The 24,798-nt window shown below is 40.1% G+C and overlaps 1 protein-coding gene across 2 annotated transcripts in view; it reads left to right on the top strand.

Annotated features, from left to right (window-relative positions):
- Nucleotides 1-2,533: 2,533 nt before the first annotated feature.
- LOC110990838 (uncharacterized) overlaps nt 2,534-24,798 on the top strand; it is a 131,468-nt gene continuing 109,203 nt past the window's right edge. Inside the window, exons 1-2 of one of the 2 annotated variants that reach the window (XM_087134643.1) lie at nt 2,534-2,763; nt 22,031-22,100. In XM_087134643.1, coding sequence (XP_086990769.1) covers nt 2,717-2,763; nt 22,031-22,100 — 117 coding nt within the window. In that variant the 5' untranslated portion in view covers nt 2,534-2,716. Of the gene's footprint in view, nt 2,764-22,030; nt 22,101-23,472; nt 24,726-24,798 lie in introns of those variants that run through there. The other variant, XM_087134645.1, reaches the window with a different exon arrangement.

Below are 24,798 nucleotides of genomic sequence, written 5' to 3'. Positions count from 1 at the left end.
TTTCAAGATGGGTCTCGATTTTTCAAGATCTTGAAAAATTGTTCACGAGCAACCATGCTACAGACATAAACGCATAGACCGCCAAGCCCTATTCAAAACTACAGGAATTTGATGGATCTGCGCGGCGCCCGACTAAAATCAAAACTATGGGCAAATTCAACCCTCCGTATGGGGAATTTACGCACAGTTGAAGAATTCCAGCCATGCAATTCTATGAAGCCATTTTTTCGATTGTAAAACAATCCTCCATTTACTCAAACTGGCCCATAGGGATTCAAAACAATGGGGTTACAACATTTGAAAACAAGGGATAGCAGTGCGAAAGAGCAAAGAAGGTGAACGTATTTTGAAACACATGTAAACCTTATATGCAATGTAAATGCGTTGCGCGTGATGCACACTGAACGCGCTTTCGTCCGTCGCTTCGCTCATTGCCCATACTGGCGGTCTATGGGTATGTCCGTGGGTGGCAATACACACACGTAAACCCATAGACGGACAGCTCCTATTCAAAACAACGGCGGGGTACCGTAGCCGAGAGGGAAGCGTGGGCAAATTCACCCTACGGTATAGGGAATAAAGTTGAAGAATTCCGGCCATAAAATGCTATGAAGCCATTTTCCGATTGTGAAAAAATCCTCTGTTTACTCAATCTGGCCCATGCAGATTCAAAACAGTGAGGTTGCAACATACGCGCAAGACTGGTGGTCTAAGTGTTTATTACGTATGGTGGCAATGCTGACGGTGAGCAACAACAGCCCGTTTGTAACGCATTAGCCAATCACAATGCGCAAAATTTGTCGACCCATCCGGTTCGTAAGTGTGACGTCACTTCAGTTTAAACCACACCCACTGCATATGCACTGCACATAGAGTTACAAGCATTGATCGCCGTTTACATGGAACCATGGAACCGGAAGTTAACGCGCAACTTTAATGATCGTCCAATAGGAGCCTGCAAATCGTGGCGCGTCCGCCTTTGTGACGAAATCGGTTAAAACCTGAAAGTAAAAGGTCACGCAGCGAGCTTCCGGAACCCCCGCGTTGTCTGCCTATGGGGATTTTACATTGGGCCGTCCAATCACACGTTCGATGATTTTGGAAGAATAATCCCTAACTGAAACCACTCCATGAAACATTCATGTTGGAATTTTACCTTTGTCTTCCTCAAGAAATATTTAGGAAAAGTCACCTGTAGATGGGTAAAAACGAAAGTTGTTGTCAGCAAAGGTTAGATGAAATATCAGAGTCTGTCATAAAAAGAGAATATTGCTTTAGGTTTATTACCTTGTAAATTATAAAAGTGTGTAAAATATTTTGAGCTGTTTTACTTCAGCTTCTACTGACAGACAACCATAAAATCTCAAACCCCAAATGTTCAACTGCGTACGCGCGTACGCGACTGCCGTATTGGACTGTTCTTCGTGTATTTTAGATTTTCGGGAGTGATGGGTCAATTTTTGGCAGGATTCTCTTTTAGGTCAGGTGATTTTTCAGTTTCTATAAATTGATATACTAGCAAATATTTTCAAAAGCCCGTCTCCTGAGTAGAATGTTTAAAGAAGTAACTGAACGAAAAAGAAATTACAAATTCTAAAATCTTTGCATGTATGTTTTCCTATCCAGGGGTACCGGAAGCTCGCCATCAAGGGTCAACTTTCAGGCTCTATACGCGTTTGGAAAGGGTCGACAGATTTCCTGCATTGTGATTGGCCAACGCCTTTCAAACTCTTGAAGTATTAAGTCGGATTGTGAAGAAATTTTTAGACTGCCAACAACTAAAATGCATTAAATATCACTCAAAAAAAAGGAAAACAGGTTTTAAAAGCCACAAATATGCCATTCATCAATATCATGAACCTCAACCTTTATATGCTGCCCCCCCCCCCGCTTTTCAAAATTTTTCCCCATCCCCCATTTCCGGCACAAATTTACGCCACTCTGCAAGCGAGATTACATATGAGATTACGTGCGATGTTTACATATTGAATAATACTTTTAAAGAGAAAAAATAATAAGAAAATGGTAATAATGGGGTTGTCACTTTTCAAGTATCAACATAATTTCGTGATTGCCCACGTCTTTCTTCACAAAGTGTTCCTTTCCAAACCAAAGTTGGGCATGCTCAACTGTATCGACTAATAAGTTAGGTATGGCAGTTGACAAAGTTGGGGGTGTAACACAATTTTGTTTTGTGACTACAAGTACATGTACGTATACATGCACACGTACGTATGATGTCAAGCGGCTTGTCGATATCAGAATGAAATATTACGTTAATTACAGACGTTTACAAGGAGTGATTCAAATAGGGATGGGCATAGAACGTGAAATATTATATTCTTAAAGAACCTGAAATTAGATATCAAAATAAACAGGAACTTTATCGGGATTATTTGGAAAGTAAGAATACAAATAAAAGGAAGTGATAATCAAAGATTCTGTTGATGATAATTTGTCTTGAATAATACAGTGTACTTTTGACACACCTATGCAAATAGTGGTTGCTCCCGCAATCATGATCAACACGGCGTGTACACACTCGGGCATTTCACTGGAGAACAGGGTCTCCTGAAGTATTCGTACGGAAAAAGTCTTCAAAACCGTAAAACGGCGAAATCATGCAACTGCTAACTTGAGCACCTATTAAAACAATGTCCATCGGCTAGAAATCTGGACAAATTTCTGCACAAGGAGGACATTTGAGGTGGGAATCATGCCGCTGCCTTTTGACTTAGACAAGCGATGGGGCTCAGATCGAAGGTAGGCGAGGTGGTTTGTTGTGACATCAGTGCGATGTGTACACGGTAGTGCACCACACACTGACACGTCAGGCGGCAGGGTGTTGTGTCATAAAGCTACCGTACATGTACATGTACATTGTACTACTACAACTTACAAGGCCTTGAATGAGTTGAAATAGTCAACTCAGCGCTAGTTGTAGGCATTTGTAGGCCTACACTCGTTGAACCTTACCATGTACACAGAATTAGAAAGCCGTTGGTGTCCAACTAAATCAGAAATACACTTATGGGCATATAAAGCAAGGAAATGATATAGGTGTGCATGTAGCAAACGCAAACGGGCAGCAAGTGTTGTTGGGGGGGGCAAATAATTCTCGAAGTCTGAGGTTGTACCTTTTATTGCACTCACGTCTGGGCATAGGGGCAACTCTCCATTTACTTTGTACAGGGATTCACATGTTTTCCTCTTTTTTGCTGCAACATGATAGAATAACTGAAACCTTTTCGGTACAGTGTGGGATAATTCACCATGTTCACTGCACATAAATAGTGAAATTTTGGACATGCCTTTGATGTAAAGGTTAAAAGTTTAATCAATAAATCAGATTTTCCCCATAGACCGCAACACTATTTTTGCCCCTTTGAGTTTCGAGTGTAAAACATGGAATAGCCACCAATTGACCAATCAGAGAGAAGAATCAAGATTCACTGACCTCATCCTGAGTGCGAGAATCTACGTTTTGGTCAGGTGTAGGAGAATGTCAATGCTGTTTTCATTTTGGTCTTTGTCGCTCAAAATGTCATAATCATTTGGGATATTTCCAAATGGCATTTAGTAAATTTTGAGATATTAAAGTACAATCAAACAAAAGTGACCGATGTACACTGTATTGAATATGAGACTAGTAAGGTCACTTTGATTGGGAATAGACATAAAAGGGACTGTATGCACTCATCATCTGTGTTGAGTAGGCAGACATTTTTCCATCTATCACATGACCTCCACAATTTGGGGGTCATGCTATTTAGTGTCAACAAGCGTAAACAAACTACTTTTTGTATAAAAAAAATGTATTTTGATGTTAATGAGGCTCCAATTTATCAAATTTAATGCATCACATTTACATACTTCTACCTGTATCTAAAATGATTAATTTGGGCGACAAATGAATGTATGGCCCTGCTCGTGCAACCTGACCGGCTACCATCTTGTTTTTGCGTGGATGGCAGAGGAAAGAATGATGGCGGCCCCCACACATTGCGGAAATATAAATTTGTTTTCCTGCAATAATCTGGAAGTATCTGTAGGCTACATTCGTCATTTTCTTACACATTGGTAGATGTTAGAGTCTTTCTAGTATGATAATACCACTTTTGAAACTTTAGAGGGTATTTTCAAGTTGTTGACACTGTAATTGTGTGTGTTGACACTTGTTGACGCTACATGTAAAAAGGACGACAGCAAAATCATGGAGAGAGAAGGGAAGAGGCTTAACACTGTCTTATGCTATAAGTACCCGTATTGGTATGTATTATGTACATAATTGGACAATTAAGTATTGAATACCGGTACTTCTAAGGGGGTTTCTGCATGGTATAGAAAGTGGTTCTTTTCATGGCAGTGCAAATAGCATCCATGACTTCTCAACAGGTGGCAGAAGGGATTGTCTCACATGTAAGACAATCTGTCACATTTGTCATACACATTTACATGTAAGACAATCTGTCACATTTGTCATACACTTTACATGTAAGACAATCTGTCACATTTGTCATACACATTTACATGTAAGACAATCTGTCACATTTGTCATACACATTTACATACGTGTACATGTGAGACAATCTGTCACATTTGTCATACACATTTACATGTAAGACAATCTGTCACATTTGTCATACACATGTACATGTAAGACAATCTGTCACATTTGTCATACACATTTACATGTACATGTAAGACAATCTGTCACATTTGTTATCACTTCTGTCAAACTGTTTTCTTCTGACATTTTTCACTGCAGTAGAAAATTAGACTCGGCAACACAGCATTTAACATCTGTGGTATACACCAAGAAATCCCTGTGATTGTTTGTTTACATTGTGTGATGTGATGTACATTGTACATGTGAATTTCTCTGTGTACTTGTCCTTTTCACCTCAGTATTCTCCGTGGTGAAGTTCATCATTTCATTTGCACCTGCCTTACCATGCTACTGTACATTAACCCCCACCCATGCCAGTGCGGTTCCCTTGGTAGCTATAACAGCCCAATTACTTACCCCTGTCACCCATATGATTGGGTGCTATTCAAGTGGTATTGCACCCTAATCGCATGGTCACCCAAGCAAGAAATAATCCTCCCCCCTTGTATTGTTACTCAAGGTATTGAGGTAGGCCATCGTACCACATGCAGTCTGGCCTGTCTTTCTTTGGTTGGGGATATGCTACTGGTACATATGTGTACATACATGTACAGTGTATGTACCAAGCAGTCTGACTGTGAGGGAGTAGCACAGGCTCTTGAAACGAGGTCAAGTCAGTTTGCTTCCTCTGTGTTAGTGTCAAAAATGGAAAGCCCAATACAAATAGAAACCATGGAGATCAGAAAGCTGCAGTTTCTTTGTCTATGATTTAAGAAAAATGAAGACAACCTTTAAAGTCTTTGAACCTGTGGGTTCTTTGTGATTGCAGTTAAATCTGATTTTCAAAGTTGGAAATACATGTAACTTTGTAAGTACGCTCACTTCTGTGTCTTGCATGGTTACATTGTACCTGAAAATCAAACAAATACTATTCCCATAGGATCAAGAAGTGGATTGGAACATCAGACTAGATGTTCCCTTCAATTTGAAATTTATCTGTACCGGTACCATGAATCAAACTCAAGTAGTGTGAACTGTAAATACTCCTGCCACACATGAGCAAATTAAAAATGCAGCAAGGTCGTGGGTTTGAGTCTCACCCAAGTAAACTTAAGATTTTTTGTGAACTCTTTGACAAACACTGAAAATGCAGGGTTAACTTATACAAGTCAGTGTAAGGGCAAAATCTGTAATAAAAAATTAACCTCTCCTGATGCCAAGTACCAGTATGTCTTGAAATGACTCGCAGCAGTGCTGTACAGAGAAAAATAAAATGAGGTACTGGCTCCTACAAAAAAAGAAAGTGAAGCGCCAGGTCAATTTTGTATTCTGTACGCACAGTGAAGGTAGACAACCAATGAGCACAAATCATGGTCGCCATTGACAATTAGAATTCAAATTTTGGTTGCATACTGCTATGATCATTTTTACTCGCAAATGCGACTGTTTTGGTCACACCGTACAGCACTGATTTGCAGTGCCTGCTGCTACATCGACTCAACCAGCCTGCCACCCAACCCCAGCAAGCTCAGTGGTCAAGTGGTTAAGACATCTGCACTAGTAAGCAGGTCATGGGTTCAAGTCCAACCCAAGTAAGCTTGAGATTTTTTCACAAACTCTCGGACAAGCACTAAGAATACAATGTTAAGTGATACAATGTATGTATGTCAGTGTAAGGGGAAACCAGTAATTAAAAATTGATTGCTTTTATTGCCATACAAACATTTAAAACATACCTGGTACATGTTTTGATTGGTGTGGCTGCTGCATCAACATTCGTTTGTTTTTTGTATTAAGAATACTACATCTACATGCAGGTGAAAATATTGTCTTTCTTGAAATACATGTACATCTGTGAACACTGTTCTGAGCTGAATTTTTGTTGATGGCTTCCAAATAGTTCCCCTCACTTTTGCAAGGAATAACTTTAACCTCAATTAAACCTCCTTTTCAGAGAGAAATCTTGTGTGGATGTGGGCAAGTCCACACAATATTTTCATTTCCTTCTTTGTATGGACATCTTTTGTTCACAGGTCCGCACAATGAGAGACATGCCTCTACATGCGTGCACACACATCTGTTCATGATCAGTGCCAGAAATTGTTGATTTCCAGTCACAGCTGTGGGCAAAGTATAGGTGTAGGCCCAAATTGTCCAAACTCAAAGATACACATGCACACCTACCGCTATGTACCTCATATTTTTACTGTGACTATTCACAAGATCGGTCTGTTTTGTTGCCCGAAGCACCTGAAGGAGGGCCTCCTCCCTGACCTTTGCCCAAGGCAAAATTGCATCCTTGTTCAGATCTCCACAAGGTGCCCTCTTACATGTCTGATGCTGTGTGTGTTGCATAAAATATGCTCAAGATACAATGTACATGTGCATGTATGCACAAGAGTTTTAGTGTACAAGAGAAATAAAAATAAAGAAAGCTTACTGTGACACTGAACCAATAATACAAATTAAGGTTGAAATTTTGAAACACTAAATTTTTACTTTAAATTTGACATTGTGATGTCAATGTTTTACATTTACACAATTATGCGGTATGTGCCAGTACAGTGTATCTTAAATTATTCAGTTTTGAACGAATTTTGTGGTACTTGTACATGTACATAATCCTGTATTTTTGTAACAAAGTAGGAAAACATCAAGTTTCTTTGATTTCATTGAGTTTTCTTTGCTGATAGAGAATTTCATCATTAGGCTCTTCTTGCAGCCTGCAAGTGAAACAATCCTAGAAAACCCCTTCTCTAATTAATTGCAGACAAGGTGTTCCAACTTCTATTTCTTCAAGTACCGATATATATAAAAATGGGCACGAATGACCTTGTTGATTCACTTCGTAGGTTGTCTGGGTGTTTTTTCACTAAGGCTGAGGTAGTACATGTATCCTAACTCAAGTAATCCTGCATCCTGTTTTATCATTTCGTTTTGTTTGTTTTTTGGGTTTTTTTATTTACACTTGACACAGCTGTCTTTCATCACCCATGACCCAGAATCGTTGATTTAACCCAGTTTATAGGTTTAGCAAAGTGCCATTCAGTTTTCAGTACAGGATTGCTTATTAACATGCCTGACTTCGAAAGAGTGTAGATTGAATCCAAGCCTTTGAAGGTTTCATACATGTACGTGTAGTTAAGTGCCTTTTTGTTGGGTTGTCAGTCTTCAAGTACTCCGTAAATTTCATTTCCCCCCTAAACCAGGCCAGTATGTTACCTTACTGGGGGAAGGGGTCTTATTTTAGTTGGACGGACCCATCATTTATTGGATTGGGATGTCAGCCTTAGACACTAAGTCAGCTGCCAAGCAAATGGTGGGTAAATTTCCTAGCATTCAAATTTGAGTTGCTTCTTTTTAAATATTACCCCGGTACATGTACTGGTACATGTTCTTCCCTTGTCATTTTCCCTGAGGATCTTGCAGGCTTCACCAAAATCAATAATTGGGATACAGTATAGGCCACGTGGCCATCACTATACGTGTAGAATGGTGGAAGTGCTATCCTGCCTTTGAGTTTGAAAAATAAGAAAGGATGTGGGAGACAGCTCGTGATCATCAGGACTTGACTATCAGCTGATCTTACAAGTTACAGTGAGCTCTGCACAGACTTCACACGTGGTGATATACATGTACAACACTCTGGATGGACCTTAGGAGTCGATCATCTCTCATCAGTTACATGTACATGTAACAAGTCAATTATGACCTTCTTATTCATAAAGCTGGATGGCCAAACACATACAGAAGGGTGCACTAATCTCTGATTCAAACAATCACTAGGCTTAAACTTTGAACCTCTGTTAATCAGAATCAATTTAATCTTCCCACTGTGGTGCAGGGTTCCTCAGAAATTGACATGGTTTATGGGGTCATTGAACACTGCTGACTGAAACATACACATGTAGGCTGCTTCCAAGATGTCTAAAAGAGGTGATTATAGGAATCTTCCCCAGAAAAAGTTAAATGGATGGGTTAGAGTCAACAGTAGTTCATGTAAAACTAATAGAATAAAACTAATAGAGAATTGGCTTGAAATAAAAACCTTCAAAGTTGACCCCTTTAATGGTTTATCAGTTTGGTGATCATGCAGGGGTGTGAGAATTCAGCATTTTAGCTGATTTCAGCCTTTTATGTGTGAATGTTAACCCTGAATTTTAGATTTTTTGTACACCTGGTTTGTACAGAAGTATGGGAACTTTTTACATTTCAGCTTTTTGCTAGCTGTTTTCAGCTTTAATTTGAAGTGGCCACTCACACCCCACCTTATGGGTGCTTTGCCGCTCCCCCCCCCCAAAAAAATTTGATGACGCCCATTTAGCCTAATGCCCACTGGTAGTTTTACATGTACATGTATAAAATGTGGTTTGCCAAAAGTCCTTCAATCTTTACATCAGTAGATCGTTAATTATGAAATTGTATTCTAAATGTGGAACCAAAAACACAATCAGAAAGAAAAGTTTTTGATTCAATGCATGTGTATTATGTATGTTACGAATTTGGCAGCATTGGCAACTGTAACATTGCACATTGGTATTTGCTGTTTTGGTTTTCATTGCAAAGTACACATACATGTATGTATTTGAAATGCATTTTCGCATTATGCCAAATCCATAAGACTGCCTTGATCATGTACATGTATGTTACCTACACATGTACAGTATACGGTACATCAGTCAAATAGCTCGTGCTTTGGATATTAAATTGTCATAATGCTGTAAATCTAATCCCCTATTCAGTTCCGCCTCCAAATTAAATTTAGCCCCAAGAAACACAGGACATCAGACCCATAATCTTCAGGCTGCTAACAAAAATGATGGGGCTCCTATCCTCCAAGACTGAGGGAGGGGAGTTATCCATGATCAGAATGCTTAGTTTCTCCTCAGCAGATTCAAGTTGCCACTGCAAACATGTAAGAAGCCAAGACTGCTTGTGGATGCCTTCTATTAGGCCATTACACCACGGCTGTAGACTGGGCAAGGGAAAGATGACTCACAGGATATCTAAAGTGTCTTACTATTCGGTTTGGAACATTGGACGGGTCTTTGGCATGCTTACTGACTCAGCCAGCTTTCTTGTTCATCATGACGGCTGTCAATCTTTATATTTTCTTGCCAACTCTGGTGGCTTACCTATTAACTGAATACATGTAGCTCATAGGCGGTGATAAGTGCATGCAGTGGATGTTTGGATTAAGAAATATGGTGTTGTGTTCACACCATGTGTACATAATTATAAAGCATATTGTACATACGTAGGAGTGACCAAATATTTTGTGCGAGCGTATTGAGTGAAAATATTTTGTATTTGATGTGTGTAATACATTCAACATACCGTATAACATTATAGGGTTAAAAATGCATACATCTAGTGTATTCCACAATGTGTACCAATTAATTTTGTATGTAATCAATGAGTGCACAGCGCTAGCGGTGAAATGAATTGGTCTAATTACAAGTAAATGTATGTGAAGACTGTAGGTGTAGTGTATGTTCTTTGTGAGACAATCATTGTACAGGTAAAACTGTAACACATGAACTGGGTTAGTAATGAGGATTATAATCAAGCTCTGTGTGCATCCAGTGTGAAGTTTAATTTGCCTGATGAGATGGAACAGTTCAGTTTTCCTCATTGAAAATTCCATTTTGATCAGACAGTTGAGTACACAAATATCACATGGAAGTAAGCAAGCTATTTACTGTACATACATGGACATGTACTACATGTGTGTCAAATGTACATGTGATGTATGTGTATACCCTGTACATGTATTCTTTGTATAATTTCCTATTGCAACTGTCACAGGATTTTATGGATTTGAGACTGTTATTGTAACCAGCTTCTGTCACTCCACATGGGTTAGTGTCTAACTAATTTTTGAAAAAATGGTGAGGCTGACATGTGGCTTGTATGTGAGGTATAAAATAAAGTCACAACTGAAAAACAACGGTAGCAGTGGAACCACCTGCCCATGTACGTTTACAGTATGTGTTGGATGTACATGTACACCTGTACGTTACTCTGAGTCAGCATGGCGTACAAGGCCAACTTGAACCTTCTTGAATAGGGTACATTTCTCTTTGGTTGTAAACATGAACAGGTACTGTACAATGTCCATACAGTACATGTACATGTACATGTAGATCACAGGTCCAACTGCCTCAGGAGTGGGTAAGTTATTGCCTCCTGATTTTGTTCATGTTATGTATCACTTAATGTTGACACTGCATTTTTTCCAGTTTGCAGCAATGAGCAAATTTGGACAGCCACTTGCAGGCCAAATTAATTAGATGAGAATTATGGCTGACATGTAGTTCAGCTTAATACCCGGGTAGTGTTAACAAAACTGGCACTTTAAAGTGTTCTATTAGTTGAGATAAAATACATCACAATAGTATGAGGTTTTTTAAATGGTTCAGGGCCCATTGAAGGTGAGTTCATGTCAACTGTATCTCTAGACAACTCAGAGTACAGATTTTAAAATTGGGATCCATTGTGAACATTCATTGATGGTTTTCTTTCATCAAGGTAATGTGAAGAGGAAATGTGTCAGAAGTAAAATTTAGCAACCAAAAGTTTAAACTTGGTGGCTATAATGTACTTTAAAACATGGCAGCAGATAAGCATAACTTAGTGGGCTGTCAGCAGGCTAATACAGCCAAGAGCTCGTATACTGCAGGATGGGGAGAGTCACTGTTTTAGGTACTACAGGGGCACCTCAAGTATTGGTGGTCTAGGTTGAAGCCCCTTCCAAAAGGAACGTAATCAAATTGATCAGAAGAAATGAAACCAACAAAATTTAAAGCTTTTTTCCCTGAGAATGTAAAAAAATGAAACACTGGGTACTTTGTGTACGTGTATGCCAATGCATACACATTTACCGTCTCACAAATTTGTTTCCCAAATGTTCTGCTTTACGTGTCACTGGTTCCAGAGGTTAGTTTTAGTAATTAGTTTTAGCTTTGCATTATTCACTTACCAGTGGTGCTGTACATAACAGGTGCAGGTGTACAGAAGTATAGTTGAGTATCATACCGTGCTGCTGTATCCCATACTTATTATGTTTTTTGCTTGTTTGTCCGTCTGCCCATCTTGTAACTCTGAAAGACTACATGCAGGAGTGCCAAGAAAGGGACATTTGGGAGTTGCCTCCTCTTTCATTGATATGATAACGTATCCATTCCCAGCTGTAAATTATAGTTGACACACTCTCTCAGCATCACGTATGCAAAATAACAGGTGCTACCTGCTTAAAGCCAGCAATAAGTACGTCAAGTTATTCGCACTTTCAGAAAAAGCTGCAATATGTATGTACCATACTCCAGGTTATAGTACAGTGGGTACTCAAAATCCCCAAATTTGACCAGATCAAAATTTCTGTGGACTGATAAATGTTCTACTGGTACTTTTTTCGTAATAATTCAAACTTTTTCAGAACTTGCATATTACATTGTACCGGTACATCCAAATTCTGAGTCAATAAAAGGTGGAAGATGTTTATTGAGCTGACTCATATGGCGACACTTTGTCGGTAAAGACAACTGGAACATTTGAAATGTGGCTGCGCAGAGAGATGTAAATGGAAAGAGTTATATAGATGTATGTCTCCAGAGATTGAATGTGACACAGGCCATTTGGATGGTGCAGTGTTGCTCACTCTCTATGAATAAATGGATGCCATTGTACAATCAGCCAAGCATCTTGAGAAATGACAGTAACTGTCATGGTCCCAAGCAGGTACATGTATGGTAAATGCACACCTGGCTGTGTGTCTGCAGGACAATGTAGACACGTACGTGTATGCGTAGATTGGTATGCCATCCAGTCTGTCATGTCAGGCTGAGTACTTTTTGTAGATGCATTGTACATTCGATACCGCTACTTTTGAAAGCCATAATATAACATACCAGTACCTATATGTATGTAAATCTTTAACGTCTTATATTCCTTGGTTTTTGATTGTACATGTATGGGTATACTGTACATGTATGTACATGTACTTTCTCCCATTAAACAATTGTTGCCCTTCCTCTTGTGTAGATAACCTCCGTGCACAGTGTTTTCTTCCCCTATTCCTCAAGAATGAAGAGGAGCCCATGACCTTAATTGCAGGCATATAAAACCTAATGTTCCACATGTGTGTAAACATATCATAGTTCCAAATGAGTTTGCTCTTCAAGAGTCTCTGTTCTTGATTCATATTGAAGTACAGTCTCAACTTGATGTGCGTTTGATGTCAGTGCTCTGGTAAACATTTAATAGTAGTCTGAGCACCAGTGTTAAGTTCAACTGTTCCCATGGTAATGCACCTTTGATGTTTTCATCATTTCTTCACGTCTGCTACTACCATTAGTCCATCCTCAATGGGCCCCTCACTGAGCAAAGCAATCAGTCAGCATTGGCCAAGCATCCATTCGGGAGCTTTTTTAATGCATTTTTGAGTGCCAGCGATAGCTTTCATCCAAGTCTTCATGTTGTTCGGTCATGATAGCTTCTCCTTTTGTCTAGTTTTGATGCGTCTGCCTCGGGGACCTAGATTAATTTCACGGTTGCTTGGAAGGAAGTCTTCCAATTTTTCTTTGCTGGGGATATTTTGGAAAGGAAGGGTTTCGTGACTTTGGTTCATTGATAGTTTGAATGGCTAGATCAGAGATGTTTCCTTTGGGAGGGCTGTAGATCTCCTCGGGAGGTTTAGGAAAATTAGATTCTTAACATTTCTTTTTAGTGTTGTGATAAACAGTAACAGAGGAAGCACTCTACTTAACTGCTACAGAAATCATTAAAGAATTTGTTTACATTGGCAGATTATACCTTTGCAAAAATCTGGTATTATCTGTTTTTGTTAAATATACATGTACATGTAAGGCATTTGGAATTGAATTTTTCAAATGGGTTTGGGCTTTGATCTGAAATTAACGCCCACCAGAATGGCAGAATTTACAAAGTTTCCAGGGCACAGGTTTGCTTAGAGACAGAAATGAATTAATGTGTGCTGGTGCACGTCTGTGATACTGTCACCTTAAGCTACATGTACCTACCCCTAGTACTGCATGTGAGGTAAAGTGCTCATACCAGTAGATAATAGTTTCTATAAATTGGTTTGACCTTTCAAGCAACAGGTTGTGTTCTTTTTATCTTATTCCCACCAGAAATGGCAAGGGGCCAATAATGGTGCATACTATAGCCTGGAGTATATCTGGTATGGCCAATTTGAGGTTGACGGATCGTGCTGACAAATTGACAGTTGGCAGTTGTACTTCATATTACCAGCCCACATGTACACTGTAGGGGATCATGTACCAGTATGATTTTGTATCATACGCGGAATGGAATTGTGCAAAATGTGAAGTGGGATGAGTGGATTTGTAAAAGGATTAACATTATTGTGTGTTAATTGTTGAAGGTACATTGTGCTCACTTCAGCGACATACATGTACATGTATTTGTACATGTATGTATTTCACAGTTGGTGAACCTTCTGGGAAAATGTAGCAATACTTGTATGCCTTTTTTAATGTGTTTTTTAGGGGGCAAGGGAGATCTCATCAAGAGGAAAAACACAAATTACATGTACCACCTTTTTAATGATTCGTGTTTTGTATTCTAGTTTCACTTTAGGACAGGTTTCTACATGTGTAATGATAGTGTACACATGGGTCATTCTATAAATTTGGGGTCCAATTCCTTTTCCCGTCCCTGTGACAGTGTTTAGAAAACATGGTTTAATTTCCAAGACTGAATAAGTACTGCAAACAAATAAAAATAGTTTGAAATCAATTTCAGTTATACATCTCTTGTCAACCTTGTCAGATGGTACATGAATACATGTCAGAGGTAACGGGGATGGAAAAATGTCACACTCTGGACCCCAAATTTATAGAATGACCCACATCTAAGTCCAAACAACCTTTTTAACATGTACGTACATGTACATGTTGTTCATGTGCTTGCTTATCTACATTTCACATAAAATTTTTAACGAAAGCACTGCATGATTTGAGCCTCACTCCAATCCATCTACTTACATGTACCCCACCATTACACATTAATAGGAGAGCCTTAAAATAACCGTGACTGATTGAAATTGTACGTTGGCCATAATTCGCTGTTCCACTCCTTGCCTGCGTGGGAGTTGGAACAGTTTTATCTTCCAATTTCTGCATAATGCTGACGGCCTGGGACTTTCATTTATGGTTATGTATGTACTTTGAAATCCTTCTTGTCTTCTCAGATAACAGGCTGTTTTTACAAATAAGAAAAAGTGAACATGCATGTTCATGTACATGTGCAGTGTACCATAATATACGAGTATACCTTTTGCCTTTACAGTTGTTTTGGAAACTACATGTACATGTACATGTAAGTGCTGTTTCATACAGTGAACAGATCATGAACTACATGAACATTTGTAAAAATGCAAATGTGCTTGTACAGTACATGTACCAGTACAAACAGGTGTTCCTTTTTAATTGGCAGAGACTTTCAACTATGTTTCTGTACAATGCTGTACATGTACCAGTACATGCTGTATGTATTTAATTTTATTAGTGACATTGATTCTGAAGGTATGTTTCCAGTTTGGACTTTCTTGCATGTACCTGAGAAATTAGGTACCCACATGCACTGGAACATGTGTATGGTGCAATTCTGAACAGGTTTTCACAGTTTTACAGTTCTTTATGATGTGTAGTTTTGAACTACAGGGCCTAATTTCTGTATGAGACTTGGTTTGTTCTTCCTCTCCTTGTCGGCTTCAAAGGAGTTATTTACACCTGCAATCCATCCCTTGCAGGATGGTGTACCTTTATGCACCTGCCGTACATGTACCTGTTGAGTGGTACATACCGGTAATTCAAGTCACAAAGGACATGTACATGTACATGTGCTTGTAGTCGTAGGGTTTGTGATAAAAGTTCATTGCTCATTCTGTTATCTGTGACTGATCCACGGTCACAGGGCTTGGGCTTGGATTGACTTTTGAAAGGATTTCTGACTCTACTTGTGAAGGACTTGAACCTTACAACACTACCACCTACATGTACATGTGCCGGTACCAACCATTGACCACCAATCACAACCACCATATGAACAACGTTTTCTTTATTTTCAAGTGTATTTTAGACCCTACCGGTAACTACATGTACACTGTACATGTATTACATCTTTCCAAGATTTGGCCCACTTGCAACAGCTCTTCAGGTACCTGTCTTAAAAGCTGGGACGATGAGGTACATGTACCCGGTACATGTACTTGCATTTTTCATCTGAATTCCCCCCCTCCCCGTATACAGTATGGAACGTTTCTGAAAGAAGATGTAGTATCCATCATGGTAAACATACATGTAAATGTACCAGTAATTTTGGCTTTTTGCCCTGCCCAAGCAGTGTATACTCCGTGTTTGCCCCCAAAAGGCTTGTGAAAAAACCCACAAGTGTACTCTGGTGGGACTCGAACCCACGACTTCCTGTTTTACTAGTGCAGACGTCTTAACCACCGGCCACCGAGCTTGCCGGTGTTGGCTGCCTGGTTTGAGTCAAATGTACTATACTTTACACTGCCCAACAAAAGTCTTCGCCCACCTCACTGCCGACATTTGTCTGTTGATTTTCTCGATAACAATTTTTTAAGTTGTTCGATAACTAACCTACATGTACCAGTGTCTTGTGTCATTATTTTAATCAATTATAATCAGTCCTCCAATGCCTCCGACCTTTTCACTAACCCAGTTCCAGTTACATTTCTGAATCGCTTCTCTTGTCCATGTAAAACCGCCATATTGAATGACCTCATTTAAACCAATGGCATTCTTTTTCGTGCCGCGGGAAAATTTACTTTATCTATATTTATGAGCTGAATTTGACCTCTCATTCATGGTACTGTAAATGGATACTAGAAAGGTTAGAGGACACGACTGCCATTCATATGCTAACTACGCCAACTGCAACTTGAAACAATGCCAGCCAGAACCCCCCTAACAAACCATCAAAAGGGGATGATCCAAACCTGGAGTGAGGAAGGGATTTCCAATCGAGAAATTGCAAGATAGCTTGGAATTAGCGACAGTACCATGAGGTACAGTTTAAAGAAACTAGAAGAAGATGGATTAATGGACACCCGACTGAGATCCGGCCGCCCTGGGGTGGCTGGATCACCGAGTGAGAAGACCACTTTCTTGTGAGGACCTGCCACCGAATTGCAAGTGGAGTTAGCTCAAGCCACTGGTGTTGATGTCCATGCTGTTACTGTCTCCTGCCGCTTGACAGAAGCAGGATGTCACGGCCGAGTTGCTCGACTCAAGCCACGCTTTACTGACGCCCACAAAGCTCGGCGATTGACATGGGCTTGAAAACACGTGGGCTGGTCAGCAAATGACTGGGTCCAGGTTCTCTGGAGCAATGAATCAAGATTTCAGCAGTTCCAGTCCAATGGGCGTGTCTACGTGAGGAGGGCTGTTGGCGAAGATTTTTTGGAGAACTGTGTTCTGCCTGCCGTAAAGCATGGAGGACCAGGGATTATGGTTTGGGGGTGCATGAGCTTTGCGGGCGTCGGTGAGTTGGTGCGGGTCGCGGAGAATATCAATGCCACTGTTTATGTTGATATTCTCTGCAACCACATGCTGCCTTCTGCCCATGGTTTGATCGGCCCGGAATTCCTGTTTCAACATGACAATGCACCACCCCATACAGCAGTGATTACAAGAGAAATCCTGGCCGATCCAACCCCCCCCCGATTTCATCACAGAAATGGGAGGCAGTTGGCAGTTCAGGGTGATGGAGTGGCCTGCCCAAAGTCCCGACCTGAATCCATTGGAGAATTTATGGAACCAGTTGGAGTTGCAGCTCCGACGCAAAAATAGGCCACATTCCAAAGACGAATTTTTCCAAATTCTCCATCGGATCTGGCGGGATATGGACGGCAACTTCATCACCAATCTCCTGGAATCAATGCACAGGAGATGCCAGGCCGTCATTGATGCTTGCGGAGCTTTTACGCACTACTAAATCATGCCTCTCAGACTTTTCAGACCATGGGTGCCGCCATCTTGAATTTCGTTGCTATGGACGGAACTCGCTATTGACTTTGTGCACACGTAAAACAAGGTCATTTTTGTTTCTTTTTTATTGACTCTTGGACAGTTAATTTTCATAAGTTATGATAATTTATTCAAATACAGACATGAAAGTTGTATGTGTCACCTAAGCAATGACCAGCTGCCATCAGCCAATCATTGTGTACATGTACTAACCCGTGTTCAGTATGTCATCTGTGACATACGCCCTCTATGTTTGTCGACGAATGTTTGCATGTGTTACAATATCATATAATGAACATTTGTTGAACAAATGTTGAGGAACAAATTTGTTGGTAGCAGTCAATTTCCACACAGTTTGATAGGTCAAAAATTAAGGAACCATTTTCATTCTCAAATATTTTTTCCAGATATGAATTAAAGGTCTGAATTCAACTGTGCACAATCTATGTTCACAATGCATGCTAGTCTTGGTTTCAAGACATTGTTGCCTTACATGTACCTGGTAAGTTGTACATGTAGATGTGCAGGATAATCTGCAGCCGTCGAGAGGGTGACATCACAATGATCAGCTATCAACTGTATCTGCCTCGAGCAGAAGCACCCCCTCATTGGCTGGAAAGAGCCAAGTTACTGGGGAGTGTTAATCTTGTTTGTCGCGAAGCATGCGCAACGCATGCATCTCATAGTCTTTTGTGAACCAGTGAAGCAGAGTTCCCACCAAAGGAGCCTCCATTGCTAGGAAAATTGCACCCTCTCATGGTCCCAGGGCCCGTACTGCCAGGTGGTCCGCTGTAATAACGATTTATCGTTGATCATTTACAGCACACATCTAAACACACTTGATCTCTTGAAACCAAGACGAAATGTATGTATACAGCTTGAACATGATCCCAGAATGAGGCTGATAGAGTACCGAATTGAATACATGTACGTCACACGCACAATTAGTGTGTAAAAGGCATGAGCTCGTGAACCAGCCCGTGAACCAATGCGCGCGAACTCCATTTGTTTGCACTGCACTTTCTTGTTCACAGTGACATCACACTTCAGTACTCTATACAGTAGTAATGAATGGTTTTTAACCTTTGTCTGTCACCACTCTGAAATACAAACATGTTTGACCAGCACTGCAAACTGTTTGTACTCGCAGGTTAGAAATTTAGTGTGATTCCTTTCTATATGGATAAACCCTCTCCACTCTTTCTATTGTTGCTGACTGAAATCAAGCTAGACATCCTGCAGTGTATCCTCTGACTCATGTCTCTTCCCAGTGCAAAATGCTGCCCATGATTGCTTGATGTTGTCCTGTTTGATACTCTGACATTTCTCCAGACTTAATAGATTGGACTTTTTCCCTTGAATGATTGCAATCTAGTGCCCTTGTCACTTGCCATTTTTTTTAGTCAACCTGTATATTACTGTGTATTACACATCAGTTTTCCTTTGAAAAGGCCGTGCTACTCTGTGTGGCCAATATTACAGACTCACCAGAGAAGGCGTTGTTCTAAAACCCCCTCGACCCCCTAGACTGACAATTTCACTTGTGCCCATGTAATACTTACTGGTGAAAGTGAATCGGATCACGTCTGAAAGCGGAACTCTTCCCACAGGTACTTGCACATTGATTTCTGTGTGGGAAACATTACCTTGCGGTGGGGAACCATTGTAAAAAGCCGGTAACCAGAGCGTGTACAAGCGCAGATCATTCCCAGGGTGTCAAGCAGTATGCGCATTGCTGTTATTTGTGTTACAACTTCCACAAAAGTAAGGATGCCTGAATAAATAGAAACAAATTGTTGAAACGTCGTCCACAGTTAATATAAACCACTTAAAAGCATGTGCAGTGGGATTTTAGACCACTACAATAATTATTTTTAGGTGAAAAAGCTTGTGTTCACCAGCATATGCAGAATAAATCAAATTTCTCAGGCAAGAAGATGACAGTGTCTACCCCTAGAATTGTGGGGTCTGACGTCCGTCGTGCTCACATCAGTTCTGGGGGTAGATAGTGTCTACACGTGGCCACGCAATTTTTTTTTTAGGAGGGTCAAGGGCAGTTATTATTTGGGCGTGGTTTACTGCAAGCTGGATTAATTACGCGGAAACTTATTCAGTAAAGAAAATCAAGTTCGAAGGTACAGGTAAGTGTTGGGCTTTACATTATAAAAAACATCCTCCAACCCATTCAAGTAGACTAATTCGCACCTTACCACTTATGAGCTACCGTGCAACTCGGTAGAGAAAGTAATGTTGTACATATATTTTTATACCTAAACTTGAGTTCATCCAGGCCATTGATGATAATTGCCTCCAACCTTCCTTTGAAAAATATGCCTGCACAAAGGTGCAGATAGGAACGTTTTATAATAATTATCCCTACCGGTAGCCCACCTCCTAAATGCCACACGGCCACCATTCTTATTTGAGCGAAGGCCAGACCGGCCCCTGATTTGTCATCGGCACATAAAAACGAGTCAAGCACGTAGCCGTGGGCCGTATGGCATTGCATGCGTTGCTTTTTAATAACGTTGATGTTTCTCAAACTGGGGAAACAATGCGTAACACAGTTCCTAGTGCTCTCCGTGGGTTCAGGCACCTTTAATCCGTGTTTTCAGGGATTTGAACTTAAGTCTTGGGGGTCGAGGGGGTTTAACAACCCAAGCTGAAATGCATCCTCACCAGCAAAAGAAAGACAGATTGTACTAAGTTTTCCAACTGGGTTCTTGCACGCATTCAGTGTGCATACGTACCGGGTACCATACTGGTACATTCCAGACTAAATTTGTTGCACGCATCAAACGCACATTTACATATGTTCCTACGTGTATGCGGTGAATTTGTACCAAAGGACTGTCAATTTCATTTCAAAAACGCCCTCTTTTGTTCCTGCTCAGTATGTATAAAGCCTGTACCATCACATGTACATGTACAGGTACATGTATATCTGCAAAAGGTATTTTTTTCCATGTGTATTTTAATTTCTTAGATGGGCAAACTGAATCTATCCACTGTCTGTCCATGCATGGGTACCGTATACATGTGTAAATCCAGCGAACTGTAGAGTTCATGTCAACAGACTGATTTTTATTTGACACTGGGCTTTGATGGGCCCATTTTGGGGGGTAACAGTGTGCTGTCTTGTTTGTCTTCAGCTGGGGTTACTGCAGATGCATGACTCGAGGTTCCTGACAAAAATACCTCGATGGCCGTTGATTTGATAACATACTTCACACAAGACAAATCTTGCCAAAATAAACGGTAAATTTTAAGTTTAATTCTAACAATCCTTTGTTGTCTCTGTGTGCATACATATGTACATGTCGCTTGATTAAAGCGAAGCATTTTACTTTTGGCATCACTTTTTGTGAGGTACATGTACCTGTAAATGTGCAGCTTTTGTGACAACCTGTGCATTAATGTTCAACTGTGACCAACAGAGGGCAGCATACAAGGTGCCCACTACCAGAGGATCAAGGACGGACAAGAGCAGAAATTCTTTGGTTATTAAGATGGTGTGAGCAGTAGAGGGCAGTATAAACTTTGTAGTGATGTGTGGATTGGAATAACCAAGAATGTCATTCTAAATTTTCTGGCCTAAGAAGATGTTTCGGCCTACATGTAGATAACACTGAAAACGTAATATATTAAGTATACGTGTACTGTTTATCCAGTCCATGGTATACTTACACACTGGTAGATGTGTAGACCAAGCCACACTTGGTTTTTAGGCGTGTTGGATCGTTCCTACCGTAGATGCTGACCTTTCAGCATAGAAAAATGCTACTTTGGTGTTTTGTGCTTTATGCTGGAACATACATGTATACATTTATGCACATGTGCCGGGTATGTGTATTACTTAAGATGTGGGTGAAGTGTTGATATTCTGCCGTATGCAATATGGGGGAAGACTCTTTAACACACTGGTACTGGTGCATGTATGGTATGACTATTGGTTATAATGCAGAGATCTTTGCTGTCATTGAAGGCCCCTTGACTGCCCCTCGCCATCTTGAGGTGTGTTTCTCTTATGTGGTGACACTATACAGGTTGTACACATTCCGTCGAAGTTACATGTAGTCCAGCACACTGTGTGCCATACCAGTGTAGACATACATTTGCTTAAGTAGGCTATATCGCATTGTCTACCGTTACCAGTACCGGTACATTCTAAGCCAATAAACTTCTCCCCAAAAAAGAGACCTAAATGTACATTTACATCTTCACAAATTTCAGCAAATCGTTTTCAAGGTAAAGTGTGCTTCTAAATAATAGGGAACATGAACATACTGTACAGGTATACTCAGAATATTCATTTGCCTGCTTTTAGGAGATGTCAATATTTTTCAAACCATATAACCTTCATCTGATATTTTTCTGTGTTTAGGAAAGATGACAAAGACCACGACAAGAAGAAGGATCATGAGAAGAAGAAAAAATACAAGACCAAGACAGAGGTAGGAATGGCCTTGAACTGTTCAGCAGCTACTGATTGATTGGATGTGCATAGTAGTGGTCTTGGCAGAAGTTGCAAATATCAAAGGACGTGTACATGTACATGTATTGGGAAGGTTAGCATCTTGCTGAGAACAATTCTTATTGTGTAATATGCTTCTGATCTAATTTAAAGTTTTCTCATCAAATTTGTAAAACAGAGATCCTTGAAAACATTCTGCTGAGATCCAAAAGTCGGACCCTCCAATTTTTTTCTGATAGTTTACTTGTTTTCTCGGAGTGACAGTTTGAGCAATATTCACTACTGCTTGAAATCACCTGGCATGTTACTCACCAATGCACACCTTTTCCTGATTCCTAGGCAATTTATGGTACAGTATTGTGCTATGTTGAGTAATGCATTGTTTATACCCGTAGAAAGTGCTGTCTCAGACACACAATATATTTTTGTGGGAAGAGTAGTTTTCCAGCTGCCAAGTTCTAAATAAAACCTGCATTTTGCAACATGTATACATACATGCACAGTTTTTCAGCCATATCCTTTATCATGCAGTGCTATAAAAATAGAAGTTGGTCTAGCCATTTCTTCTTGATTTCTTCAGAATTCTGATATTCAGCATGTTGAAATTGCATACATGTACAGTATGTATTAAATTTATTTACCGGAGGGTATATACAGCTTGCCTTGAATGTATTTCAGGCCATTCAGAGATGAGATCTATGTACTTAACAATACCCATACTCTTGATTCGTTCTCTTGTACATGTACATCTTTGATAATACCCCACTGACGTTAACCAGTCCTAAGCCATTTTTCGAGTGACTTTGGACCATTCCCATGAGACACCATTCTTCCCATCCGCTACTTCACCCTGAGCTTGTCAACATCCCTCCACTTGTTCTTCCTGTAGTCTTTTGAGCTTGGATTGCCTAGTTGGACAGCCATAATGTCCAGGGAATATTCTTTTGAACTCTCCTAAAGAGCATTGAAGTTTATGGGGATCTTAAATGCCTAATCCTATTTGTCAGATCAATCAACTGGCATTTCTGTCCCCACATTAGCCATTTCTCAAGGAGTCTTTGACAAAGATGTGTTTCAACTACATGTACATGTACATGTATGAAGTGTGTCAGCAGTATATCCAGCATTTCTGCTAGTCATGGGTATTGTTATGCGCAGTTGAGTATATTTGTATAGTGTCTGTGCATTATAAATGTTCCTTATAATTATTATATCCAGGTTTTTATAGTAGTTAAATGTATTTAGACGTACAGTATGTGCTCTTTGTTTGCAATTTATTAAAATGGAAACATTTTTGAAATTTTTTAAAAAAGCTACATGTACATTTATATACTTGGTTACCAGTACATACATGTACATGTACCGGTATGAGTTTATTTTGTTAAGTTTATTTCAGCCTTGGTTTTTGCAGATTGAATATGGAGTCTTTTTGTAGGCCTAGTTTATTTTAACGATCACATTTAGTTTCCGGGTACTTTTGGACATAACATGTGACAGGATTTGAAAAACAGAAGTAGAATTTGGAAGAATACTGATACATGTACATGTACCGTTATTTTGGCTAGGGCTTTGGAAATTATGATTGAAGTGAATTCCGTAGTTGACAAGGTTACCGGTACATGCAGAGTGGTGTTATAAAAAGATGCAATTTAATTTGTGGCAGCATCTTAGTGCCTATCATTTATGATGAAAAAAAATCTTGTTAGGACTTGAAGAAATTCAAGGATGCAAATTGAACTTGCTTGGATGTTCGTCGCCTAATTCGATTTCTGCTGAAGCAGTATTTTTTTTACCAGGGTTACAGTGTACCAAAAAAAGCATGAGGAAATACCGTATGTAGCAATGGCCTCAATCTTGTTAGTACTGGGAGAGTTTGAACTTTCTCCCTTGCCACAAATCCTGGTGCATCTGAAAAACAGAAACAGCTGGTCGTGTCTAGGTACGTGTCAGGGATTGCTATTAATAAACGGTATCATGCCTCCATAAATCCTGCATTATTTCCACGTGCATGGCTCATAAGTTTATTACACGGAAGACGGTAAGACTGCCATCGGGAAAAGAGCAAAGAACCGCGAAGAAAATGGAGGAGGGCCACAGAAGATGAAGTGCCTTCAGGCCCACAAGCCAGGTATATCTAATACGATAAGCTCTTCCCCCTAACATTCCTTCACTCAAGGAGTGGGGCAGGCCAGGGCCTCACTGAGATGTCTCTCCTCTCTCGACTTTGAGGTGGATGTACACCAAAACACGGTTATGGGCAGGATGATGCTAGCCATGATTGGACGATAAAGAGAGATCTGTTCATCTCCGTTCAAAAGTTCATCAGAGAGGGAGAGAGGCACTGAGGGAAATATTGTGCCATCTTGGTGTATGCAAGATTGAATGGGATATGCTCTCTCAAGGAGGAGGTAGGGGTACTTCGTCGGGTGGTGGCTAGGATGTGATTAAAGAAAAAGCTGGACAAGATGATCAGACCTCACGTCCTGGATTTCATCTTCAGCATCTGCATGGCGAAGTATTGATGGTGAATTTGTTATCCTTGATTGGCCTTTCTTGATGACAACTTGAATCACTCATTTCAGAGTTCATCCACCGTAAGAACATGGTAAGGAACAGTTTTTGAGTTTCGTACAAATCAAAGAATTTCTGATGTGTTTGACCGACATGTATTTGAATAT

This window comes from Acanthaster planci, linkage group LG03, assembly GCF_054643075.1.
Source record: "Acanthaster planci isolate LZ-2023a linkage group LG03, COTS_SCS, whole genome shotgun sequence".
In the NCBI taxonomy this organism is placed as follows: domain Eukaryota; kingdom Metazoa; phylum Echinodermata; class Asteroidea; order Valvatida; family Acanthasteridae; genus Acanthaster; species Acanthaster planci.
Note: the sequence above shows the minus strand (reverse complement) of the source record. Positions and strands in the feature narration are given on the sequence as shown.